General features: G+C 49.1%; 10 protein-coding genes across 10 annotated transcripts; 6 read left to right on the top strand and 4 right to left on the bottom strand.

The window, feature by feature from the left end:
- Positions 1–122: 122 nt before the first annotated feature.
- On the bottom strand, positions 123–1,450 carry ASPSYDRAFT_95354 (enoyl-[acyl-carrier-protein] reductase; the record flags this gene model as incomplete). The annotated part of the gene is made up of 2 exons (XM_040853112.1): positions 123–1,164; positions 1,227–1,450. 2 exons carry the CDS (start codon positions 1,448–1,450, stop codon positions 123–125), a joined length of 1,266 nt encoding a protein of 421 aa, XP_040696798.1.
- Positions 1,451–2,062: 612 nt separating this feature from the next.
- Positions 2,063–3,778, top strand: ASPSYDRAFT_95353 (glutamyl-tRNA(Gln) amidotransferase subunit HER2; the record flags this gene model as incomplete). The annotated part of the gene is made up of 4 exons (XM_040853111.1): positions 2,063–2,204; positions 2,277–2,601; positions 2,660–2,835; positions 2,901–3,778. The coding sequence occupies 4 exons, from the start codon at positions 2,063–2,065 to the stop codon at positions 3,776–3,778; spliced, it is 1,521 nt and encodes a 506-aa protein (XP_040696797.1).
- An 84-nt stretch (positions 3,779–3,862) lies between these two features.
- ASPSYDRAFT_564781 (SPRY domain-containing protein) lies at positions 3,863–6,171 on the bottom strand. The gene is made up of 2 exons (XM_040849219.1): positions 6,074–6,171; positions 3,863–5,962 (listed from the first exon to the last, which is right to left on the bottom strand). The coding sequence occupies exon 2, from the start codon at positions 5,778–5,780 to the stop codon at positions 3,948–3,950; it is 1,833 nt and encodes a 610-aa protein (XP_040696796.1). The 5' UTR covers positions 5,781–5,962; positions 6,074–6,171; the 3' UTR covers positions 3,863–3,947.
- Positions 6,172–6,452: 281 nt separating this feature from the next.
- On the top strand, positions 6,453–8,051 carry ASPSYDRAFT_62610 (snoRNA-binding rRNA-processing protein ENP1; the record flags this gene model as incomplete). The annotated part of the gene is made up of 3 exons (XM_040850146.1): positions 6,453–6,827; positions 6,887–7,131; positions 7,193–8,051. 3 exons carry the CDS (start codon positions 6,453–6,455, stop codon positions 8,049–8,051), a joined length of 1,479 nt encoding a protein of 492 aa, XP_040696795.1.
- A 1,771-nt stretch (positions 8,052–9,822) lies between these two features.
- hacA (transcription factor HAC1) lies at positions 9,823–11,181 on the top strand (the record flags this gene model as incomplete). The annotated part of the gene is made up of 2 exons (XM_040843185.1): positions 9,823–10,019; positions 10,080–11,181. 2 exons carry the CDS (start codon positions 9,823–9,825, stop codon positions 11,179–11,181), a joined length of 1,299 nt encoding a protein of 432 aa, XP_040696794.1.
- A 700-nt stretch (positions 11,182–11,881) lies between these two features.
- Positions 11,882–12,661, top strand: ASPSYDRAFT_51650 (putative SNF7 family protein Fti1/Did2). Its single transcript, XM_040848334.1, has one exon. The coding sequence runs from the start codon at positions 11,903–11,905 to the stop codon at positions 12,404–12,406; it is 504 nt and encodes a 167-aa protein (XP_040696793.1). The 5' UTR covers positions 11,882–11,902; the 3' UTR covers positions 12,407–12,661.
- A 537-nt stretch (positions 12,662–13,198) lies between these two features.
- ASPSYDRAFT_1165556 (uncharacterized protein) lies at positions 13,199–15,909 on the top strand (the record flags this gene model as incomplete). The annotated part of the gene is made up of 7 exons (XM_040840174.1): positions 13,199–13,392; positions 13,470–13,970; positions 14,030–14,554; positions 14,604–14,742; positions 14,806–14,882; positions 14,935–15,008; positions 15,065–15,909. The coding sequence occupies 7 exons, from the start codon at positions 13,199–13,201 to the stop codon at positions 15,760–15,762; spliced, it is 2,208 nt and encodes a 735-aa protein (XP_040696792.1). The 3' UTR covers positions 15,763–15,909.
- Positions 15,910–16,056: 147 nt separating this feature from the next.
- Positions 16,057–18,134, top strand: ASPSYDRAFT_163547 (3-oxoacid CoA-transferase; the record flags this gene model as incomplete). Its single annotated transcript, XM_040843177.1, has 9 exons — positions 16,057–16,342; positions 16,396–16,680; positions 16,735–16,921; positions 16,989–17,290; positions 17,336–17,415; positions 17,464–17,495; positions 17,548–17,665; positions 17,719–17,940; positions 18,000–18,134. 9 exons carry the CDS (start codon positions 16,057–16,059, stop codon positions 18,132–18,134), a joined length of 1,647 nt encoding a protein of 548 aa, XP_040696791.1.
- A 315-nt stretch (positions 18,135–18,449) lies between these two features.
- Positions 18,450–20,003, bottom strand: ASPSYDRAFT_163746 (putative MFS transporter; the record flags this gene model as incomplete). The annotated part of the gene is made up of 3 exons (XM_040843188.1): positions 18,450–18,996; positions 19,070–19,567; positions 19,618–20,003. The coding sequence occupies 3 exons, from the start codon at positions 20,001–20,003 to the stop codon at positions 18,450–18,452; spliced, it is 1,431 nt and encodes a 476-aa protein (XP_040696790.1).
- Positions 20,004–20,280: 277 nt separating this feature from the next.
- Positions 20,281–22,974, bottom strand: ASPSYDRAFT_188942 (putative MFS transporter). The gene is made up of 11 exons (XM_040843612.1): positions 22,366–22,974; positions 22,155–22,310; positions 21,919–22,093; positions 21,768–21,861; positions 21,622–21,707; positions 21,435–21,562; positions 21,254–21,383; positions 21,096–21,192; positions 20,765–21,034; positions 20,616–20,700; positions 20,281–20,567 (listed from the first exon to the last, which is right to left on the bottom strand). The coding sequence occupies exons 1-11, from the start codon at positions 22,488–22,490 to the stop codon at positions 20,450–20,452; spliced, it is 1,464 nt and encodes a 487-aa protein (XP_040696789.1). The 5' UTR covers positions 22,491–22,974; the 3' UTR covers positions 20,281–20,449.
- Between the last annotated feature and the right edge of the window lie 500 nt (positions 22,975–23,474).

Here is a 23,474-nt window from a genome sequence, read left to right as displayed (position 1 = left end):
TCTAGTATTGTTTGACAAGGATGGATAAACTAACTGCATACTATATAACAGCATGAAGAATCATATTTACTTGCATCAATTCCCTTTTAGATAATAGAATTCTCGTGTTGTACATTTGGATTTTAGTCGTCGCCTTCAAATTTGAGCAGGCCCTTTCCACCCCTGTATCCACTGAGAGTTCCCTGCACAGCCGTTGCAAGCTCGGAGGCTTCGGTGTCCCAGCTCCATTTAGCTTCTTCCACAGGGATATCCTTAAATTTCCCAGCTCTAGTTAATTGCAGGATATCCTTGATCGTGTTCTCTTTGAGGTGTGGGTTTCTATCTCCCCATTTACTCACCCAGAAACCATCAAATACCAGGTTTTTGAATATCAAAAGTCCAGAGGGCAAGGCAACAGGTTGTTTCGACATAGCCCCGTATGTAACCATATGGGAGCCTGGCGCCAGGATTTTCGCCAGAGCTGTAGCATTTTTACCACCGACACAGTTCAAGGCCAGCCGGATGGGCTCCTTCCCTTGTCGAGTAAGCTCCTTGACAATGTTCCTGAATTCGCCAGACAGCAGCTCGGCTTCAGTGACCACTGCAGTGGCCCCTAGGTCTTTTAATTCCTGCTTCAAAGCCTCGGTTTCTTCTGGTGTCTGCCTCTCGCGAACAATATTGAGTGTTTTGATACCCCATTCTCTTCCAAGCTGAATAGCAGCACGCCCAACGCCACTGTTTGCGCCATTTTGTACTAGCCACTCCTCTCCAGCCCGCATCCAGTCCCAGTCGCAAAAGTCCTTAATCATGCGGTATGCGGTAACAGGGTTTACGCTCACGGTGCTGACTTGCAACGGACTCAGGCCCGTTTGGTCCTCGATTTTGATTAATTGCGACTCGTCCAACTGGGCATGTGTGCGCCAGGTACCTTGTCCCGTACGCTTCATGATAACCCAGTCGCCCTTTGAAAGACCCTTCACCTCGGATCCAGTTCCAATGACCTCGAATGCGCCCTCGTTTCCGCCAATGGCGGATGGCTCCAGTGTGCCGAGCGTCGTCAGGAAGGGAGGCTTGCTTGGGTATACGCCCTGAATTTGGTTCACATCGGCGGGGTTCAAAGGAGCCGCGATAAGACGGAGATTAACTTGCGTTCCATTGGGCGCGGAAATTGAATGCTTGTGAAGCCTGCGAGTGAACTTTGTTATGCCCTGGGATCGAAATGGTTGAGAAAGATCAATGGCACTCACTGTAAAACATCTTTCGGCTCTCCGTATCGAGAATACACGAGCGCTTTGGCTTGCGTATACCCGTAGGCTGAAATGCATCGCCGACCATCAACCCGGGGGCTTGTAATAGAATTCTGGCATCGATGCGCGATGACAGAAGGCGGCGCTGAAATGCGAGTTTGCAAAAAGGGCGTCCGAATCAGCGACGATCTTGCCGCGAATTGTATGACGCAGCGTGAAAACATAGTGGTTATTGTCGGACTTGGGAGCTGATTGTTGTATCAATCCTGGGAAATTGGAAGCCGGCGAGCTGGGGGGCAGCGAGCCACCTGGATGACGTCGTTTCTCTTGTCCTCGGACCGACGGAGTTTTGGGAGCTGCCGCTGACCTCCGTCCATATAGCCTATTTAGTCTAGACATTATTCTAAATACATAATGGATATCGGGATTTCCTTTTATATTATACCATCTGTCGTCAACGGCATTGGCTTATTGGGGCCTACAATGTTTGTCCACTATTTATGTATATACCGGTATATATATATCTGCATAGATCCATAGATCTCGCAGCATAGCATCTTTTCCTGGGGCAGCGAGAGGTCAGCAAACGTACAGACGAACAAGTCTATCACTGATATCCACGCCTCAAATACAACACTGTAAATTCCGGAGACAACGCAACGCAATTCGACGAGATGTTGATGTAGGAAGCAAAGTCCTTGTAGAGCAGCGCTCTGACAAGTTTAGTCTTAGTTGAAGCACGGGCCACCTTCGGAATCTGGGCTCTGCCAAAAGTCTACCTCCGCAACGGATCTTGCCGTCCTCTAATCTTTGCGATACACTCTCTAGCGGCCTAAATGTCCCTCCTGATTGAAGCTGAGAGATGTCTTGCTAACCAGAGCTCGCATATCGCTCTCAATTCCTTCGTAACCCCTCTGCGCTGTCATGCAGGCCGATGGCATGATCAGGCGAAGGAGGCAGATAGTCGGCGGCGGCAAGGTATGGCCTTAGCCTGAATTCCTGTTCATTATCTGCCCTGGTTGAATACTAAGAGACCCATAATTACCACAGGAAAACCGAAGTCGAGACTAGACGGCCAATTCATTGCAGTTAAAGATAACATATGCACTCGCGATTTCCCAACGACATGTGCCTCGAAAGCCCTCGATACATTCACGAGCCCGTTTAACGCGACGGTGGTTCAGCAACTAGAAGACGCCGGTGCAATAATTACCGGAAAGACGAATATGGATGAATTTGGCATGGGATCTTATTCAGTCCATTCCCGGTTCGGAGCTGTTAGAAATATACACCGCAGCCATAATTCAAACCATCTCTCGGCAGGAGGGAGTTCTGGTGGCAGCGCGCTCGCTGTTGCCACGGATCAGTGTCATTCGTATGTAATACTGGCTTTCTGATTCAATCAGGATACTCGTCTAATTCGTATCAAACAGAGCAATAGGTACGGACACAGGCGGATCTGTCCGCCTTCCGGCTGCGTATACGGGAATTGTAGGGTTCAAGCCGTCTTACGGGCTATTATCTAGATGGGGTGTTGTCGCATATGCGAACTCTCTAGATACAGTTGGGATTTTGGCGAGACGGACATCAGTGGTTCGTGATGTCTTCAGTGCGTTTCTGTCTGACCCAGTACCTATGCCACGGCATGGCGGATTGCTGACCGGTTTTTGATAGACACCCTGAACAAGCACGACCCCCGTGATCCGACAAGTCTTCCTCCAGCGTCAAGGTCCAGGATGTCATCGAACATAAATTCGCACCATCCCTTCCGCTCCGAATCCACTCCTCTCCGAATCGGTGTTCCGCTTGAGTATAACATCTCAGAACTTACCCCTTCAGTGCGGCAAGCCTGGTGTCGCTCACTTGGATATTTGCGTCGGCAAGGACACATAATTCAACCTGTATCGCTGCCCATGACCAAGTTAGCCTTATCCGCGTACTACATACTTGCTCCGGCCGAGGCATCTTCAAACCTAGCAAAATATGACGGCGTTAGGTACGGATCCCGATTTGATGACCCGAAATGCTACAACAAAGCAGAAGACTATTTATACGTGAATACTAGAGGTGAGGGACTTGGAGCGGAAGTCAAGAGAAGAATCATGCTGGGCGCATTTAGCTTGAGCGCCCAGGCTATCGACAACTACTTCATCCAGGCACAGCGCATTCGACGTCTTGTTAGGCACGATTTCGACCTTGCATTCCGGGCAGAGCACCCACTAGCTCGAGGAACATCGGAGATTGAGCAGCAGACTCGACAGTCCGGTGTCGATGTCCTCATATGTCCAACTGTGCCATCTCCACCACCGACCATTTCCGACGTTATGAGTGCTAAGGCGACAAGATCGCCTTTGGATGTCTACATCAATGATGTTTTTACAGTGCCTGCTAGTTTGGCTGGCCTTCCAGCTATATCTGTTCCTGTATCTGGGAAACGTGACACCGAAAATCGAGAGAGCAAAACCTTAACCGGTATCCAGATAATTGGCCAGTATGGTGACGACAAACTTGTCCTGGAAGTAGGCGAACTATTAGAGGGTCACGGACTGTAAATTAATTATGTTATATAGTGTCAAATTTTGAAGCATTCCAGGACAGCCATCATGTCAAATCCGTGGAATTTGAGGTTAGGCGATTCCAGTTCCAGTATGCATTGGGAGCGTATGGAAGCACATAACGTTCAGAGAGCAAAACCAATGCGCACAACTTGAAACTCCCTCCTCAAGCTCCATTCATTGGCGTGTCCTCAGGTTCTGACTGCATGGTCACATCAGCATTGGATGTGCTTGCTGCATCAATGTTCATAACATCTTCGAAGGTAGAGTGGCCTGTGTCCTGGTCTGCAAGTTTTATGTTTGCACCGGAATTCCCTCCATTGCTTTTCGCGGGGCCAGTAGACAAGGTCGTGGTGGGATTGTAAGCAGCACCGACGCCACCTTTGAGAACATCCGTGCCCCCTACAGCGCCGGCGCCAGAGTCATCTATTTCAGCATTATTGACAATGTCACTTTCGACACCACCCCAGACGAGCATCGCCTCGACCTCATCTACAATGTCGGCTACAATGTCTTCGACGATTTGCTCGTTGAAACGTTCTCCTACCCCAATGACTGGCTCGCCATTGTCTTCATTTGAGGGAGGGCCAAACCACCAAGGAGCTTGAAAGCGGCATTCGACAGCACCACCTCCATAACAACTGACAGCAGGGTAGTATCCGATCATACCGTCGTCGGCATTTTCACGTTCTCCGAGCCCGAGATTGTTGGTACCATTTGCTAGTCTGCTGGCCGGTGGTAGGAATGCATATAATTCCTTGAAAGGAGTACCCATTTTTACGCCGTTTTTGTATATTGAGATACTGGAGCCCGGCAATGTGCGTAGAGAGGTGTCTTCTCCGTTCAATGGAGACGGGATACCGGATGCTGGGGTTTCCTTGAGGTTGAAGGCATAGTCGCGTAGTTGCTTAGTCGGAAAGACATTGGATTGTTGCCAGCAGAAGTCGTTTTTGTAATGGAAGGGGATGCGATCACGGATAATATTTGTAGCCGAACTAGGCCCTGGGTTAGGTCTTGAAGTATCGTTTCCGGCGTCGTATGTCCCCTCAACAATTTTTTTGTGGAGTGAAAGTCGCGGAAGGTTGATAAGCATGCCAATAACATCACCTTCGCGAATTGATTCGCCTTTTGGGAAAAAATATTCGCACCGCATGCGATTGACGACTTCACCGTTTACATCACGGATTCCATAGCCATAGCAATCAACCCCTACGTTCACATCAAGATCTGCCTCCCTTCTAGCAAACCCAAGTCGCACATGGCCCCTCGAGGGCAAGCTAGTGCTCCCATTCGAAGATGTTGTCCTTGAGTCACTCAGTACGCCACTTATGATCCGAGCTTCGTAATAGTATGACCCTTCGCGTGCGCATACATTAGCACGCGCTGTATGCCATGGGTCGTTTGTTGTAACTGCAAGAGCATCTTCAGAAAAGAGGATTGCAGCTGGAGAATCTTCAAAGCTAAATCGTGCGTGATACGGAGGAACGTCCGTTTGGCGGTACTTGATATGAGAGAAGTCATTGTCGGCTATGGCATAGCTATAGCGGAAACCGTTCTTATTCGTCAGCTTGTCAACGACTTCATAAAAATCCCAACTATGGCCAATTACGCCGGACATTTTGCGCACTGCGAAGTTCAATTGTCGGGCCTGAGGAGGTAGTCGATCGGAGCGCCTGGGCTCCCCAACTGCAATTGGTCTTAGGATGCTGAGATCGGAGCTCGGGACTGCGGCATTGTGTAAAACAACCGATTTCTTTTTGGGAGGCGCGCTTTCCTGGTCCAATCCTTTGGCCTCCCTTTTCTTACGGCTATCGCGTTTGTTGCGTTTCGACCTTGCATTGTCGGCTTGGCCTGAGGAGATATTCAGTGGCACCGGGGAAGATATGGCATTTCCATCCAATAAAGATCCATTTGGAAGAGGAGCAGCCACCGGCTGAAGGACGGGGGAGTTTATGCTGGAAGATGGCGCCGGGGACCCGGCCGCGTGAGTAGATGTCATGATGCAGAGATGGTGCGAGACGGATGTGCGTTCCACCAATTGATGGTCAACAAGTGTATGTAAATATAGCAGATTTCGGACTGAGAGTACTTTGGTGAACGACGAATGTAAGTTTAGTTGCGATATCTTCGAGGTTAGAGAAATGTGTAAAGGAGTTGTTGAGATCCAGTATCCGACTTATACTGCAATGTGAGATTAATCATACAGCTGCAATATTTCGAGAACTCAAAACACTAACTCATTGAGCTGACTCCTGAATGAGAAAGTCACTTATGATGTAGAAACTAACTTACCTTAAACAATGGGGTTGCCAAAGCCGTTAAGCTTCCGTCTTGCAGCTGGGATTCGGAAGCGGTCTGAAGATACAGCAGGCAGAAAACCCACGCTCTTCCCAGCCAGCTTCGATATCAACCACAATAGGAGGGGTAACTGGGCGGTGAGTCTGATAAGCCCTGAAAAAAAAAAAGGTCGACCAAAAAGTGATCATCACATGATCTAGAAATAAATTTACACACATTCGCAGCTTCAATTGAGAAGGAGGCTCTTTCGATTCGGTTTGCTTGTTAGCGACAGGGGTTTTTCATCCAATTCGCTCTTACGCTAAGAAGAAAGTTGCTCTACGGCGATTTGAACCAGCCAACACAGCATCCTGATCCAATCCAAAGGTCCAGTATGCCTAAGGTGACATCCTCTCGTGCTTCGGCTGCTGCCCGCCGACATAACCCTCTCGCTGAGGATATCATTGGTACGGGCCACCTCCGGACAGACCCTGGCAAAAAGAACAAGCGCAGATCAAAGACAGATGGAGACCAGGAGGACGAGGAGCGCTTCGTGGATGCGAAAACTTCCCGCAAGATTCTACAAATTGGACAAGAGCTTGCGGATGAAGAGGACGCTGAACAGAAGGCTGCGCGGGGAGTGACTGCAGCGCAACCAAAGTCAGCATTCGATTTTGAGTCCCGATTCGAGGATGAGGACATATTTTCGGACGAGGATGGAAAGTTCAATGAGGAACAATGGGACGACGAGGAGGAAATAGAGGAAGTGGTATGTGACTGAGGTTTTTCAGCGATATGAGGACTATGCCATTCTAATTTCCCAACTAGGAGGTTGATCCAAACGACCTCGATATGTTCCACAAGTTCGTTCCTAGAGGCGATGAGGACCCGATATTCAATCCAAGCGAACCAGACACGAACCGCCAAACCACGAATCTTGCGGATCTTATTCTAGAGAAGATCGCTGAACACGAAGCGAAACAGGCTGGAAATACTGGGCCCATAGTCCAGGGCGGAGGTCTGCCCGAAGATGCTGTTCAAATCCCTGCAAAAGCTATTGAAGTATATGAGAAGTAGGTGCTGCTAAAGCTTCGTTGACCTGGCGTTTGAATTTGAAATATTAATGGGGTTTAGGGTTGGTATGATCCTTTCTCGCTACAAATCCGGGCCTCTTCCGAAGCCATTCAAGATTCTTCCCACAGTCCCGAACTGGCAAACACTCCTTTCGATCACCCGCCCCGAGTCATGGACTGCGAACGCCATCTACGCCGGAACGAGGCTGTTCATTTCACATAAGCCGGCCGTTGCACAGGAATACATATCGACAGTCTTACTGGAACGTGTGCGAGAAGAAATTTATGAACACAAGAAACTCAATGTTCACACGTATAACTCCATGAAGAAAGCGCTTTACAAGCCAGCATGCTTCTTTAAAGGATTGCTATTCCCATTGGTCTCGAGTGGAACCTGCACTCTGCGAGAGGCTCATATAGTCTCCTCTGTAATCACGCGCGTTTCTATCCCCGTCCTGCATTCGGCAGCGGCATTGCTTCGAATGTGTGACCTTGCCGCTGAACAGTCAATGAAGTCGCTTGAGAGCACTGGTGCCGTGAACACCTTCATTCGAGTCTTCTTGGAGAAGAAGTATGCACTTCCATACAAAGTCATTGATGCTCTTGTCTTCCATTTCCTGCGGTTCCGTGCTGCCGATCCAACAGAGGATACAATGACCGACGGACCATCGAAAGCATACAAACTCCCCGTGCTGTGGCATCAATCACTTTTGGTCTTTGCGCAGCGTTATCGTAATGATATCACCGAGGACCAGCGAGAAGCTCTGTTGGATTTATTGTTGGTTCGTGGACACAAGGACATTGGGCCTGAAGTGAGGCGTGAACTGTTAGCAGGTAGAGGACGGGGTATAGTCGCTCCTGATCCTGAGAGACAGAGTGCGCTTGATGCTGGAGATGATACGATGGACACCACATTGTAGTTTAGAGAAAGTGTTCTCTTTGGATGCTTCGACACATTTGGTTTTTTCATAACTCGTACTGATTCACGAGTTCGGAAGGGCGGCGTTCATTGATGACTTACTTGATGCTTTCATGATTTGCATACTATATTCCCAACATCAAGATGTTTTAATTGTGGGCTCTCAATTTGAGGTCAAAAGGCAAGAGGATCTTGTGTATACCCGCTGTAGGGACAAGGAAGGAAAAAGGGGGGCGGAGGGGACTGACTGATCGATCAGTCAGGACAAAACCTCCTTTCAACAACGTTTGCGATAGTTAATATACTCACAACTCCATTTTTCATTTCTTGGATAATGTTCTTGACGCATTTTTCCCTTTTTGGGGCCCCCGCATTCTGGGTTGGCACCGGAATATCCCTTGCACGAAGTTAACCACCGAAGAATCCATATTACGTCTGAGATTGCAAGACTTCCCGACCGCGCCGCTCGTGCGCGAGAACCATATTTTACGGCCATCCGGAAATTTATGAGTTTCAGACTCCAAAGTCCCAACTCCCAAGGTTTTTGCGGCTGAACGCCGTATCTGTGCTGACTGCTGGCAGCCTGCTGACAGCGTACGGTTAACCAGTTTTTGGTCAATACCAGTTATCTTCGGCCCAAAGCAAAATTGGCTTGCAGGCATCTGTGAACGCTTCTATTGCCTCACCCGAGTCAATGACCTCAGTGGGTTCTTGCGTGTTGCATATTGGGTGGAGGGGCTCTAGAATTCATGGAACCATGGATGGTGCATTCCACGTATTATGAGTGTGTCAATAGAGTGGAGGGGCCATTGAAGGCCCGCGTTGGAAGGTTGAAGAGTAATATAAATTAATGAATTGAATTGTATAATAAAAAGAGTAGTAGTAACGACGGAGGGAAGTGATTCGGCACGACCTGCAATAATACTCCGAGGGTAAGCACAAGGATCAAGAGAAACCGCCAATAATACTCTGATACACCAAATACGGAGGACACCGTTGAACTTGAGTGAGCAAGAGCAGCCTGACAATCGCTAAATGATCTCCGTGAATTGTGAATCAAGGCTGTGGGCTTGGCAAGGTTGTGTTTTCACTCTTCGGCTCCCCGCTGACCTGGTTTCTAAAAGTAAATTCCGAAGTGAAGGCCTGCGCAAGTGCGCAGCACGCAGCAGCTCCACTGTCTGTCGCAGATTCATTGGGGCTGTCTCAAGATGCACCCGTGGACGACTCAGGAGCCAGGGGCGAAGGAGAGCGTCGGCATGGACCCATGGATCATTCTTAATTACTGGTATCATACGCCTCCTTTCAGAAAACCTGGGGGATTAATCGTGAGATCGGAGGGATGACTTGTATTTACGGAGTAATGATGCGGTTACGTGGCTGAGGGCACTGCTCCGCCCCTTGCTGAAAGGAGGTCCGCCCGAAGTGACCACGCTGGCCTTTAAAGAGGCGACCAATTCCCCGTCTCCCGAGTCACAACAGTACCACTACTCTTTTTTTTATGGACAGCTGTCCTTTTCACCATCTCCATATTTTGCTACCTTGGGTACCTGTGCCCCAAATTCTTACTGGCTGGGATCTGGCTTCCGGCCCCGATTCCGTGATGATAACGTGGTCTTTGTCTTCATGACCTCGGCGACAAATACAACTTCCAACCGAAGCAACTCAGAATAACGACAAATACTCTTATCGCAAAACCAATTATATCAGTGTAGTTGGATTAATATTACTGAGTCAATTCGAAACCACTACCAGACCAGTCGTTGCCAGTCAAAATGGACGACACTTTCACAGACTCTTTGCCATCGACCCCATCATTGGAGGTCCCTGTCCTTACTGTCTCCCCGGCCGACACATCCCTTGAAGCAGAGGATGCAGAGCTGGAGAGCAAGTCTGAGGAAAAAAAGCCAGCGAAGAAGAGGAAGTCCTGGGGCCAGGAATTACCAGTTCCCAAGACGAACTTGCCTCCGAGGTATGTGTAAATTGCTTCATGTAGGTTGGAACCGTTCAAGCTGGCTAACATCAACTGAAGAAAACGCGCCAAGACGGATGATGAGAAGGAGCAGCGCCGGATTGAGCGAGTTCTTCGCAATCGCGCAGCCGCCCAAACTTCGCGCGAGCGCAAGAGGTTGGAGATGGAGAAGCTAGAAAACGAAAAGATCGACATGGAACAACAGAACCAGTTCCTTATCCAGCGACTCGCTCAGATGGAAGCTGAGAACAACCGTCTAAGCCAGCAAGTTGCGCAACTCTCAGCAGAGGTCCGAGGGTCCCGTCACAGTACCCCACGGGCCACCTCTCCCGCATCGGTATCGCCGACTCTTACTCCCACTCTATTCAAGCAAGAGGGTGATGAAATAGCTCTCGATCGGATTCCCTTCCCGACACCCTCTGTTACCGACTACTCACCTACTTTGAAACCTTCCTCTCTGGCAGAGTCCTCCGACCTGACACAACATCCTGCAGCGATGTTGTGTGACCTGCAGTGTCAGTCGGTGGACTCGAAGGAGATGGAAATACCCTCTCGCTTTTCGACCTCGGTACCGGCGTTAAAGACGAGTCTAATGACGCTACAGCTCCTCTTTCTGACGATGACTTCCACCGCCTATTCCACGGTGATTCATCCATTAAGTCAGATTCTTCAGTCCTTGAAGACGGGTTCGCCTTTGACGCTCTCGACTCAGGAGATCTATCAGCATTTTCATTTGATTCTATGGTTGATTTTGACACCGAGCCTGTCTCCCTCGAAGACATCGAGCAACCGAACGGCCTTCCGAATCCGACTTCTTGCAAGACTCCTAGCGTGCAACCCAGCCATGGCGCGTCCACTTCGCGATGCGACGGGCAGGGCATTGCAGCTGGCGGTGCGTGAGAAGTTCTATCAGGAAGAGCGTTCTGTTGCCGATGCTGCAGAGGGTCGATGGAGCTGGGAATCTTTATTAACACTAGCATCGGCGATAGATCTTCTTGAAAAGCCTGAGCGACGTAGGAGGATACTGAGTGGTTCACAGCTGTTAGAGGGTAGTCGGCGCAATAATTCGGGAAAGCGTTACAAGGTCATGCGGAGTTCGCGGAGTTCGGCCAACCCAAGAGAGGCGTTGACGTCTCTGCTGAGGGAAATGGGCTTGCAATAGTTTGTACATTAGCGTTTTTCACTGTCAATCAACTTACGAGCAAACGTTTGAACTTTAAGTATAGATACTCTTGGTCTAGTAAGGTACTTTTTATAGTTAAGTATTGTTGTATACTCGGGAGTGAGGGGTGATGATCTGCTCTCTCCCAGTCGGTTGCGGATCGACTGGGGTTACGACGTATTGCCCTACCCAGGAAGAGTGACGCAGTGAATTCTCACTCTGTTCTTTGTAGCTTTTTTTTAATGAACTGAAACTCCAGTAATTATAAGATAAATATAAATACACAATTAGCCAGCACCTTGGAAAAGTTCTGTACCTCAACGCTAGGACTCTGGATCACGTTCGCCACACCAGGCATCCCCTCAATTCCAGCCAGGCCCGCCTTCTCTTTCACTTCACCAACCATCGAGATTCTCAGATCACATTCCTGTCCCGTTATTGTGTTTTCTATTGCACCGATATTTTCCAACACGATCGTCAGAACATTTCAAGATGGTTCGAAAAGACCCTATATTTGAAGCGCGCACCAATGTCAAAGTGAGTCTTGTGGCCACGCTCCCGGCTAATACAGCAGCTCTTGTCTCCGAAATTTTGAGATTTTCTAAAGGCACTCTTCTAACTGCGCCCATCGCCTCAATAGTTACACTCCAATCGCCTGAAGAAAGAAGCCGCCCGTGCGGAGGCTACTTTCAAGTCCGAAAAAGCAAAGGCCGACAAGGCGATGAAAAACCGCGAATTCCAGATAGCCCGGATCCATGCATCCTCCGCCGTGCGCGAGAAACGGCGACAGGTAACCTTGCGAGCGGAAGCGGCCCGTGCAGATGTGATAATCAATGAACTGAAGGCTGCACAGAGCACTCGGGACACATCGCGCACCCTCGCGATGGCGTCTCGAGGCTTAGACGCCGCATCCAAAAGTGTAAACCTCGAGACGCTAGTATCCCATGCAAACAATTTTCTCGCACGTTCGGAGGACTTCAAGATTGCCAGCAACGCCATCGAGGATGTGGCTCAGGGCGTTTCAATGCAAGAGTATGGGGCTGAGGGGGAGGCCGATGTTGATCGCCTAATGGAGCAGCTTGCCGACGACGCGGGAGTGGATATGCGACTTGCTCTAGAGCAGGACTCAGCACCAAAGGAAGATGTGAAGGAACAAACAAAAGTTGATGCAGACGTTGAGGATGGATTAGGTGCCAGACTGCGAGCTCTGCGAGCTGCAAACTGATTTCCTTTTCTTGCTTTGGTGTACATGCCCGCTGCTTTTTGTTTTCCTTTCTTTTCTACTGTTTGGTCATGCTCTTTTAGGCGAAATATGGAGAAGCGGGTGAATATTTTGAGTTTGATCGGTTATAAACTATTTTGCATATAGCTGTCTTGTCTTCGAGTTCACATTATACGTTACGTCAATGCGCTTGATCTGTGCATATTTGCAGATGCATTGTGGGGAATTTGATATCCCCCACCTCACGAGATACCGAGATAGATGAGAAGATTCTGATATCCATTTATATCGTCTCACCGTGGCCGCACCGTAGGCATATTTCACTTCATCGGAGAGGTGGAACTTGCACTGAAAGTTCAATGCCGAGATCTACGTCTTCATATCAAGGCCTGGGAGGACCATGCTTCTATTTGCGGCTTTGACACTACTTTTTAATGATATGCGGCCCCCGAGTTTTGCCGATTACCCTCAGGGCGGGCTACAGATGAAAGGCTGCGGCGGCTATAGTTAATTAGTTAATTAACCAAGTTAGTTGCCAGAGGCCGAGTAAGTATCGTAAGCCATTCCAGAGCTTTCGTAGGGTGAATGTCGGTTCATACTCGATAAGCAAGAAACTAGTTCGTTCGGAGAGCTGCTTGATGTAAGCCCGTACCTAATACCGGTAACTCGTAACTAGTTGACTTACCGCACTGACGGAGCTGACTCATTTTACCTCGCCCGAGACTGAACCGCGGAGACGACGAGCTATACGAGTAGGTTTCTGAGCAGTATTTAGCTGCCCATGGATTGCGAGGTATGGATCGCCGGGCACCAGCTTTCAATCAACGACGGGCCTCTCACAACCGACAAGCTGCATGCCTCAACTGCCGGAGAAGCAAAGTACGTTGTGACCGCAGCCAGGGAGAGGCCTCCTGCGATAAATGTAGACATGTTGGCCTGGAATGCGTCGTTCCGAGCCATCATGTTGGAAGGCAGAAGGGAGTAAAAAAGTGAAGTTCAACATTCTTCGATTGTTCGCGCTCTTCATATATCAACAACATGTATGCTGACTTCGACAAACTGCTAGCAAACGCAAGGGCCTGGACAAAGCACTGCATCAGATAGAGCAGGCGATCAAGCGGCCTAAGGCTGATAACCAAGCCGCTGAAGCTGCGCAGAAAGTGATTGCGGACCTTCAAGATCTGCTCAGCAAGGCACAGAACCAACGACCGCAGAAAGCGAGCGAGGAGGTTTCCGAGGATCCCGATCAACCTGAATCCTCGCGCTCTCCCCGTGATTCGGATTCCGGGGAAAGCCTGGCTCTAGATGACGCAGAGAATCCTTTGCAATTGCTTGCGCGCGCTTCTGACCTCCAGCTGTCTCCAAATAATGTTCGTGATATAGCAACGTGGCCTTCGTTGGCAACTCCGAATCCAATGGCAGGGTCACAAGTGAGTTTGGAAAGCAATGCTATCGCAGCAAAGACCTTCTTTGTACCTGTGAGAGTAAGTCGAGATGTTGGTGCGGACCTGGACCCTGTTGAGGTTGGGCTTGTTACACTGCCCGAAGCCGAGTCTCTTTTCTCGTTGTATGACCTATCGTATCTCAAATGCCGAAATTTATAATCAGCATATTGATCATCTTTAGTTTTTACCAAAATCTTGCGCATACTAGATGGGGGCTCGATCCTCATATTCATAGTGTGGAGTTTGTTCGCTCTCAGTCTGCTCTCCTGTTCACTTCAATCATGGCCGCCACTGCCCTATTTTTACCATCTACTGCTGCATTGTCCAAAAGGCTATCGAGACACAGCAAAAATTTGGCGCACAGGGTGATAAAAGAACGCCTCAGATCGGTTGAAATTGTTCTGGCTTTTATGGTCAATGTTCCATGGATGGCACCGGGGGGTTGCTTGGGGGACGATGACACTTGCTCCTACATCGCTATGGCCTTGACAGTTGCATTGGACCTATCTCTGAACAAGATCGTTTTACCATCAACGAGTTTTGACAGTACCCTCCCACGAAGGCTTGCCAAAGCAGATTGTATTGATGCAAGGAGAGCTTTGCAGATCGATGGATTTGACGACATTGATCCGGCTTCTGACTGGGGTCGCAGGTTGCTACGGAGAAGAGAGCGGACATGGATCGCACTATTTGTACTCGAACGGGGGTAAGTGTCGATTCAGTGGTAGTTTTTGGATATCTATTAATACTCGCAGAGTATGCCTAGCCCGTGGGAGAAGTTACACAGTGCCTCCGACTGCGCTGATTGAGAACTGTGACCGATGGCATGTCTCAGATCTTGCGGATTCTCGCGATGGCGCTATGAATTCAATGGCTATACTTCGAAGAGACCTCGTGAGTCTTCTTATATCGTTCAGATTTCAAATCCGATACAATGCCTAACAAATAACGACCTAGGATGGGCTATTCAGAAAGGTTAAATCCAATTGTGATAGCTACCAGGGAAGCAGCACTGGGTCCGGAGCGGCGCAATCGTAAGCATTTCCCTAAAGCTCTACCCTGATGTATAAACTAACCGGGCAACAGGATAAAGACAATGATAGAGAGTTTCTATAGTGAATGGTATGAAGCCTGGGGTCCAGAAATCGGAGAAGGCCAGTGTAAGTTTGGAATGTCCACACGAAAACATACATCCTGACGTTCAAATTTTTCATAGCACTCATCCTTCCACCATACGTGGAAATCCTCGTTACACATACCCAGCTTTCAACGTACGGCGGCGTGATAAACCACCCTACGGCTCCCGTTGAAGTCAAACGATTCTTTCGCGCCGCTGGCCTTTCGTCCGCACTGAATGTTATGCGAGCAGCAATTCAAGGGGAAGCGAGGTTAAAATCAATGCCGAACAATACCGTCATCATGATTTCATTTGCTGCATGCTCTGCATTGAGCCTCAGCGTCATGCCGACAGATAGCAATTCCAGCTTAGCCCCGAGTGTCCGAAATCTGATTGAAGAAGTAGCTGGAGTCCTTGAACGGATTGGAACCACACCAAGTCACAGGAATGGAGCGTCTGTGCTATATGGGCGGTTCCTGCGCCAGCTTGTTCGACGCATACCAGCCAGTTTAGACTTGCAAGTGCAGGGTGACTCTCGAGGTGCCTCTCATCCAGAAACGCTCCCTTCGACGACCTTGGATGAATTCGGAGCCATTTCGACAACGACTCAAGAAGAGTTCGCGCCGTCTCTGTTATGGTCAGAACCAATGCAGTTCTCCGCCATGTCTGATGACCAGATCATTGACGCTGTTAATCGAGCGGGCACTGCCTTTGGAGCCAGTGTCCCTGACGTTCCGCTTGATGATATGATGAGCTGGGACTGGCTCGATATAGGCAACCCAGAATTCAATTTTTGACAGTTTGAACAGAGCGGGTGGGTGATACTAGTGTACACCATCAAGCCGTATGGTTACATGGTAGTACGTAGTATTATTCACTGCTGGAGTGCTGGTGGGACCGGCAAGCTGGAAGCCAAGGAGTTTGTCAGGGAGCAAGCAAGGCCCCCACACGTCGGCATCTAGAAATAGCTCCGAGCGCCGACAGTAGCATTGTTAAATAACGAGACGTCATCGCGGCATTTCTGTTCGGAAAACTTGCAATAGATTCGATTTCTTCCTAAGAATAATCTCTGAATATAATTCTCGAATGAAATGGCGACGTTCAGAGTTACGGCGCTGACTTTGTCTCGGAAGGCGACGAGTGTTGCTCGGGCTCAACTATGCTTCCGAGCGTGCCAGAGAACATGGGCTCGATCAAGCTCGCCTACAGTCCTTGCGAAATATTCCACTGCGACAACAACGATCGAGCAGCCATCTCGAGCTCCAATCGTTGACCGCGCAGCTTCGAAGCTATTCAAGAATGCTGACGATGCTGTAGCTGACCTCAAGAGCGGGTCGACTATTCTAAGTTCAGGCTTTGGCCTCTGCGGGGTTGCAGGTGCTTAGGTTCTATCATTGATTGAAGTGATCACTTGAGTTGACTATCGATAGACACAATTATATCCGCAATTGGTCGACGAGGGGCTGATAACATTCACTCCCTAACTGCAGTCTCAAACAACGCCGGTGCTCCTGGTAGGGGCGGACTCTCTACCCTGACACATTCTGGACAAGTGAATCGGCTCATCATATCGTACCTGGGGAACAATAAAGCACTAGAGCAAAAGTACCTCACAGGAAACATTGCTATTGAGCTCTGTCCCCAAGGAACTCTTGCAGAGCGCCTGCGCGCCGGAGGAGCTGGAATACCTGCTTTTTACACTGCCACTGGAGCTCGTAGGTTGGCCACTGCATAAGTAGAAACCCTTGGCTAAATACATGTGCGCATAGATACATTCCTTCAGGACGGCAAGATTCCGGTACGCCTAGATGCGTCAGGCAAAGTGTTGGAACAAGGCAAGCCCCGAGAAACAAGGGTTTTCAACAAGAAAAAATATTTGATGGAAACTGCTCTTACCGGAGATGTTGCTATTCTACGAGCATGGAAGGCAGACGAGGCTGGGAATTGTGTTTTCCGGTTGGTTATCCCTCGCCCATTGCATTGATAAATTAAATACTGTTGATACTGACAACTTGGGTCCTAGCTACACTACAAAAGCATTCGGTCCTATCATGGCAAAGGCAGCCGCGCTTACGATTGTTGAGGCGGAGAATGTTGTCTCGGTCGGTTCTATCGATCCCAACGATGTTGACCTACCCGGCATCTTCGTGAACAGGATAGTGCCCGCGACAGCTAAGAAGAACATTGAGATCCTGAAGCTTCGGGAACCAAAGGAAGATGGTTTATCGGCACCGAATAGGTCTCCCGCCATCATACAGAGAAACCGAATCGCCAAGAGAGCTGCAAAGGAACTCAAACAAGGGTATTATGTGAACCTGGGAGTTGGTATGTCCTCGGAACTTTTGTGTGGACTGCATTAATGCTGCGCAGGTATTCCTACACTTGCACCGTCGATGTTACCTGAGGATGTTAAGGTATGGATCCAGTCTGAAAACGGAATACTTGGAATGGTAAGGCAAGAACCAATCTATTATAGAACGAAAAGTTAATAAATCTAGGGGCCATATCCTACCGAAGATGAAGTTGATGCGTATGGCACTTTCTCTGTTCATATGGAAGTTTTCACTCTGACAGCACCTTAGGGACATTATAAACGCCGGAAAAGAGACAGTAACGCTCAACCCAGGCGCTGCAACCTTCGATAGTACTGAATCATTCGGAATGATTCGAGGTGGACACGTAGATGTCTCCATTTTGGGGGTTAGTCAATGTTCCTCGCCCCGTGCTTGAATTTCACTGACCACGAGGTACAGGCTCTCCAAGTGAGCGCAAATGGCGACCTCGCAAACTACATGATCCCCGGGAAAGTCTTCAAAGGGATGGGCGGAGCTATGGATCTGATATCCAACCCCGACCAAACTAAAATTGTTGTTGCCACGAGTCACACAGCAAAGGATGGCTCATCCAAGATCGTCTCAGAATGTGCCCTTCCCCTAACTGGAGCCAACTGTGTCAGCACGATCATAACGGAACTGGTAAGATACTAGCTACAAACTACAAACTACAATGTAATCACGCAGCTAATAAACAACAGTGCGTATTTCAAGTGGATCGCCAGAAAGGCGAGCTTACTCTGACCGAGCTCGCACCTGGGGTAGAGGTTGACCAGGTCCGGGCGAAGACGGACGCTCCGTTCCATGTTGCGGACAAGCTAGAGGTTATGGAGTAGTTTCTCATGAAATGAATTTTAGATCAGCCCTGTTATATAGAGTAAATACATGTATTTCGATGTTCAGTATAAGAATTTCCTTTTTGAAGTACCGGGAAGAGCATGATGAGATAATCTCTCCAAAGGACGCAAGGATGCGAGTAAATCTGACGATAACCCGGTTGCCGCTATGTTACATGGATATATATATATAAATATATATGACACCAATTTGTTGGCATATAAAATGCAATAGAAAGACGACCTAGTACCGCTAGTGGTTTTTATAGTCGAATTGTATTCGATACAATTGTATTGCCTTTGGCCATAAAACAATCAGACCTGCTCCTCACTCCCTCCTTGACTAACTCTCTCCCGTTCCCCCTCACTATCTTTCCCCTTCTCTAACCCCACAAAACTAATCAAAATCCCAATATCATAAACGCACTTCAATGTTCCTGCAAGTGTAAAACTCGCCCCGAAGGACCCCCTGTCAGCGAGAACACCCGTAATCAATGGACCCATACTCTGCGCCGAGGTTTTCACAACATTAATAGTCCCCATGATCGCCGTGCGCTTATCACTCGGAAGTGCTGCAGCCAAGAATGCAGAACGCGGCGCAACGTCCATGTTCTGGGAGCAGGCGCGGAGGACGAGGAAAGTTAATGCGAGCGGGAGGAGCGAGGGAACGGGAATCAGTGCGAGAAAGATTGCTGACGGGAGGTGTGTGAAGACCATTGTTCGGATGTTACCGATGCGCTTTGCAATGGAGGAGGCGATTAGCATTGAGCCGGCGGCGATGATGCTTGTTGTGAAGAAGATGGAGCCAAGCTTGCCCTCAGGTAGCGAGAATTTGCGCCTGAAGAAATATGTCATCCATGATCTGGCGCCGTTAGCAAAACTTGGACTAACCGTGTAGGGGTTCGGTAGAGGAAATAGAGGAGAAGAGTACGTACAGAGAAGCAAGACCCGAAGCAAATGAGTCGAGACCGAAGAGGATGGAAAGACGAATCACCAAGGAGACGAGGTTACCATCGCCGAGAAAAGAGAGCAACCCTTTCCATTTGGTCTGCTGTCGAACCTGTTGTTCGGATTCCGTCGTTCTCTCCTCAAGAAGAGGTTGGGTTTCGTGGGCCTCGCTGCGTTGCTGCTGCTTTGGCTTCGGCTTCTTTACCTCCGCCTCCACCTTGTGGCTCAATGCCACGGACAGAATGAACTTAATAACCCCGATGGCGGAATACACGAGGAATACCGTACGACAGGCTGGGATATACGCCCAGCCTCTCTCTGTCTGCAACAGGTTTATGGCCCAGCCGCATACCATTACCCCGAGAGCTGTTCCTGCCGTTCCAATGAGAGAGTACCATAGCAGAATATCACGCAGTAGTTCATTTGTGGTGAGATGGGCGAGAGTAGATTCCTCAACTGCCTTGAAAGGACCAATCTCATTGCCACTGTATCAATATCAGCTGGGAGCCGTGGAAGATCAAGGTCAGATACATACCTTGGACTAATAACACCAAAAACAGCAGCCGCAAGGAGCAGCCAGAAGTTCCCAAAAAGCGCAAAAATAACTCCACTGCCAACCATCAAGGCCGAACCAAGAGCCAGGACAGCCCTGCGGCCCAATGCATCAGCAAAGAGGGTCAAGAGGAAGCTGATAGCCACGTCCCCGACGAGAGTCAGGGTCATGAACAGGCCAATGCGGTCATCAGAAATCCCTAAAGCAGATAGATACGAAGCCAAGATCAAAGTTGAGCCGCCGTACGCAAATAGTCGAACGAAACGCTGGGCGACGAGTAGCTTTGCATCTCGGGGTGCTTGCCATAGAGAAAGTAGACCGAGTTCCTCAAGGCCCTTGTAGAAGAGCGACAGGGATTGGCGAGTCATATTGGTGCAGCGTGCTATATACAGCTAATAGGAAGTACACACAACGCACTGACAGGGGGTCGTCATGAGAATTCGAAAAGTTGAACATGAACCAATGCCAAGATCTACATACTCGGAGTTCACACCGCGCCAAGCCTCGGGTATCCTCGATTAAGGGAGTCACGCCCGAAGCTTGACTCGGAGTTAAGTGGTCTCCGATGGGTCTAGCTCAGGGCAGAAATGTCTTGATTCCGTGGTTTGAGACTTCGCGTATCAGTCATAATTCATTGTCTCGTATACCCAGTTATTATCAGTATAAGGGAATCATATCATTCTCCATTGAAATGCCCTCCCCGGAGAAATATCTAGTCATGGACTATGGCACTCTTGATCCGAGCGAACCAGTGGAGCTAGAGAGTCCTATATCCAAAACGTAATCACGCCAGATAGCTAGCTATATATTCATATCACAGGACCATCATGAACTTGGGATCGCGGTCATCGTTGTACCCTGCATACTTGTCGTACTTGCCATTTCTCTTGTCTTTGTTGATCTTGGCACAGTACAAAACATTGAATAGGATCCTGCGGCTGCATTAGTAACTACCACACCGTTGAGAGATTGACACATACATAAACCAAGCAAATACCAACAAGCCCAGAACTACCGTATGACCGCGGTGAAACTGTGGCTTATCTGAGTTGGGATAGATGAAAGCTAGTACCATGTTAGTCATTTCCGGTTCCGATAAATGAAGCGACCTTGAGGACCAGAGACGTACTCGCTACAAATCCTCCCGCGTTTGCAATAGCCAGCTGCATCCCTGATGTGGTAGCCCGTTTATAATGTCCCGCTGAGTTGTTGGAGTTCCAAACGAGAATGCACGGAACACTGGCGTACATCCCTGTAGCCATGAGGAATGTCATACCATACTTTGCCTGTGGCGATTGAATATTTGCGATAGCACCGTACCCAGCAATAGCGAGCGGGAGAGAGAATAGCATGACAACACCTCGAAGTTTCAGGCGGTCGGAGAGGAAGGCGACGAATACTGATTACACACCGTTAGTAACGGACCGAGAGAGGCGAGGCGCGCACGGAGGAAGAATTACCTGTTAACACAGCAGCGACAGCATATGGTATCACAGTCCACAGTTGGGTTTGATTCGCGTCGCTGGCAAACCCGCTCTCGTCAATGATGGTTGGCAACTGAAGGTAGAGATATTCATCAGCAACTGTAATTCTAAACAGGTAAGGGTGGGTTACGCACAAATAAACCGAATGAATATAGGCCCGATAGAATAGCGAAGTATGCCGTTGCCGATAACCACATTTGGGGCTCTAGAAGTCCTCTTCGGACTTCCGACCAAGCCAGGCTCTCTGCCTCGGCTGGGATTGCCCTACTGCATGTCAATATTTAAGAAACGCATTGCAAGATAGGGCAGACCCACTCTTGTATGTGGGGGTTTTCAAGTCTGATCCGCTCACGAGCATAGCTGCGTTCCGCTTCGGTTAAAAATGGCGTTGTTTCAAGGCTATTTGGGAGGACATAGTAGCTGATGATTGCGCATACGAATGTCTAATCCCATCATACTGGTTTAGCGACGGAACAGAAGGAAACCTAAAAGAACCACTTACCAATAGACCTTCAATGATCATAATCCAGCGCCATCCCTCTAGTCCTCCTCTAGGGCCGATTTCATTCAAACCGCGAGCTAAAAGGCCTAGAAACGGGTCCCATTAGTTTGGTTTCGCGCGGAGATAGCTGGATTCGGATGACATACCGCCGAATGCGCCAGACAGCGAAGCGGCAGTATAGAAGAGACCAATCCTTAGAGCCAAGTCACCCCTTCTATAGAAGGACGAAAGATACAGCACCTTTGGAAGTCAGCAATTTATCGGCAAGGTAAAAATTTCGCGGTTACACAAACTAACCATTCCAGGAAGCAACCCGCCCTCTGCAACTCCCAACAGAGCGCGAACCGCAGCGAAGCTTGCAAAATTACGCACGAATCCCAGACACATGGTAATGATACCCCAGACCGCAGTGAGTGCTGGTAGCCATATCTTCGGTGAAGCCTTTTTGATGACCAAGTTGCTTGGAACCTCGCTGTTGGCAGAGCATGTCAGCCGTCAAGGGCACCTTGCAAGGTTGTTTCAAATGCACGCACCTCAGAATGTAGAAGAGATAGTAGACTGTTAAGCCGATGTCATACTGATGATTTGTAATTTGGAGGTCTTCTTCGAGGCCGAGAATTTTGGCGTTACCGACGTTGGTCCGGTCGAGGAACGAGCAGAGAAAGAGTAAGGCCAGAATGGGGAGGATTCTGAAGGGGATGAGTGAAACGAAACTCAATGCCAATAAATACCTTGAGCACTTACCTTGTGTCTAGCTTGAACAGAATCCGTCTGGTGAGTTTCTGGTCTTCGTTATGAGCCCCATCCGCGCTGAGCGAGTGCTGCTTGACATCGTCGCTCATTTGCACCTGATGCTTTTCAAAGGCCATGGCTGCTGACTCGAACCACACCGCATATAAGGCACAGAAAAACACAATTCAAGGGCCAGTGCGTGGCATCCGGGACCGACAATTGGAAGGGGAGAAAGAAAGCGAAGGGAGGGTAGCTGGTAAATAAGCTGACTGTAGAAGAAGGTGGACGGCAGCTGGGAAAAGGCGTGATCGGCCTTACTTCTGTGGCCGATCAAGAGCTCTGCTGGGGTGGCGCCTCCCAACTGTTTCCGAGTCTGGAATTGGCTTGCTCCCCGCAGATCCCCAGGAAACCAAGCCCACACCCCAGATTGCTTACTCCAGAGCCAATCCAGCTTGGCTCCTTGGCCCTGGAGTCATGCGGGGGACGGCTCGCGCTGGATTGCTGGAACCCAATTGAATGCGTGGAATTGGCCATCCGGAGGCACTTCTGGCTCCGAGACGCCCTGCTGCTCTCTTTGCTCTGGCTCCGAACTGGTGTTTTGTTCCTTTTTCACGATCGCCCTCTCCAACAGCTTAACATGGCATGCTTGGCAACTGCTCCGTCGGCCTTCATCCGATTCCATTACTCATGTTGAATTATAACTAACCAGTGAAGATTTTATTGTTATTGTCCACTCATCAACTGACAAGTCCAGCTGATCCCAAAATAGGCATAATACACCCTCTTCACTGCTAGGCGACATTGGCCTGCGCCTATAATTCGAAAGCTCCGTTCACTCAGGAAATCTGAAGAGAGTCCTGTGAAAAGTCATGGCAAGGTAGTGCTCAAGGTTACCGCGGGCCGAGTGCGGATGGGATTTTCACCATCCTTGGTACGAGGCGTCTTAACTGAGCGGGTTAAGGGACGGCTGTGGCGTTGCGGTTGATAACAACCCGGCTTATTGATTCGTATTGAGTCTATCGACTTCACTCTATCCCTCACAGCCCGCTACTATATTTGACGTGGAGATCATGGCACTACTAACTAGCAGAAAGTTAATTTTTCGAGGGCAAGAGATTTAG

This window comes from Aspergillus sydowii (assembly GCF_001890705.1).
Source record: "Aspergillus sydowii CBS 593.65 unplaced genomic scaffold ASPSYscaffold_18, whole genome shotgun sequence".
In the NCBI taxonomy this organism is placed as follows: domain Eukaryota; kingdom Fungi; phylum Ascomycota; class Eurotiomycetes; order Eurotiales; family Aspergillaceae; genus Aspergillus; species Aspergillus sydowii.
This window is presented reverse-complemented; position numbering and strand designations above follow the sequence as displayed.

What these genes read in the sequence shown, in the direction of transcription:
- ASPSYDRAFT_564781 (XM_040849219.1), bottom strand. Translation starts at nt 5,780, where the DNA reads ATGACATCTACTCACGCGGCCGGGTCCCCGGCGCCATCTTCCAGCATA.
- ASPSYDRAFT_51650 (XM_040848334.1), top strand. Translation starts at nt 11,903, where the DNA reads ATGAAAAACCGCGAATTCCAGATAGCCCGGATCCATGCATCCTCCGCC.
- ASPSYDRAFT_188942 (XM_040843612.1), bottom strand. Translation starts at nt 22,490, where the DNA reads ATGGCCTTTGAAAAGCATCAGGTGCAAATGAGCGACGATGTCAAGCAG. An exon ending in CTGTTCAAGCTAGACACAAG is followed by an intron (nt 22,311 to 22,365) that starts GTAAGTGCTCAA and finishes CATCCCCTTCAG; the next exon opens with AATCCTCCCCATTCTGGCCT. An exon ending in GAAAACCCCCACATACAAGA is followed by an intron (nt 21,384 to 21,434) that starts GTGGGTCTGCCC and finishes GACATGCAGTAG; the next exon opens with GGCAATCCCAGCCGAGGCAG.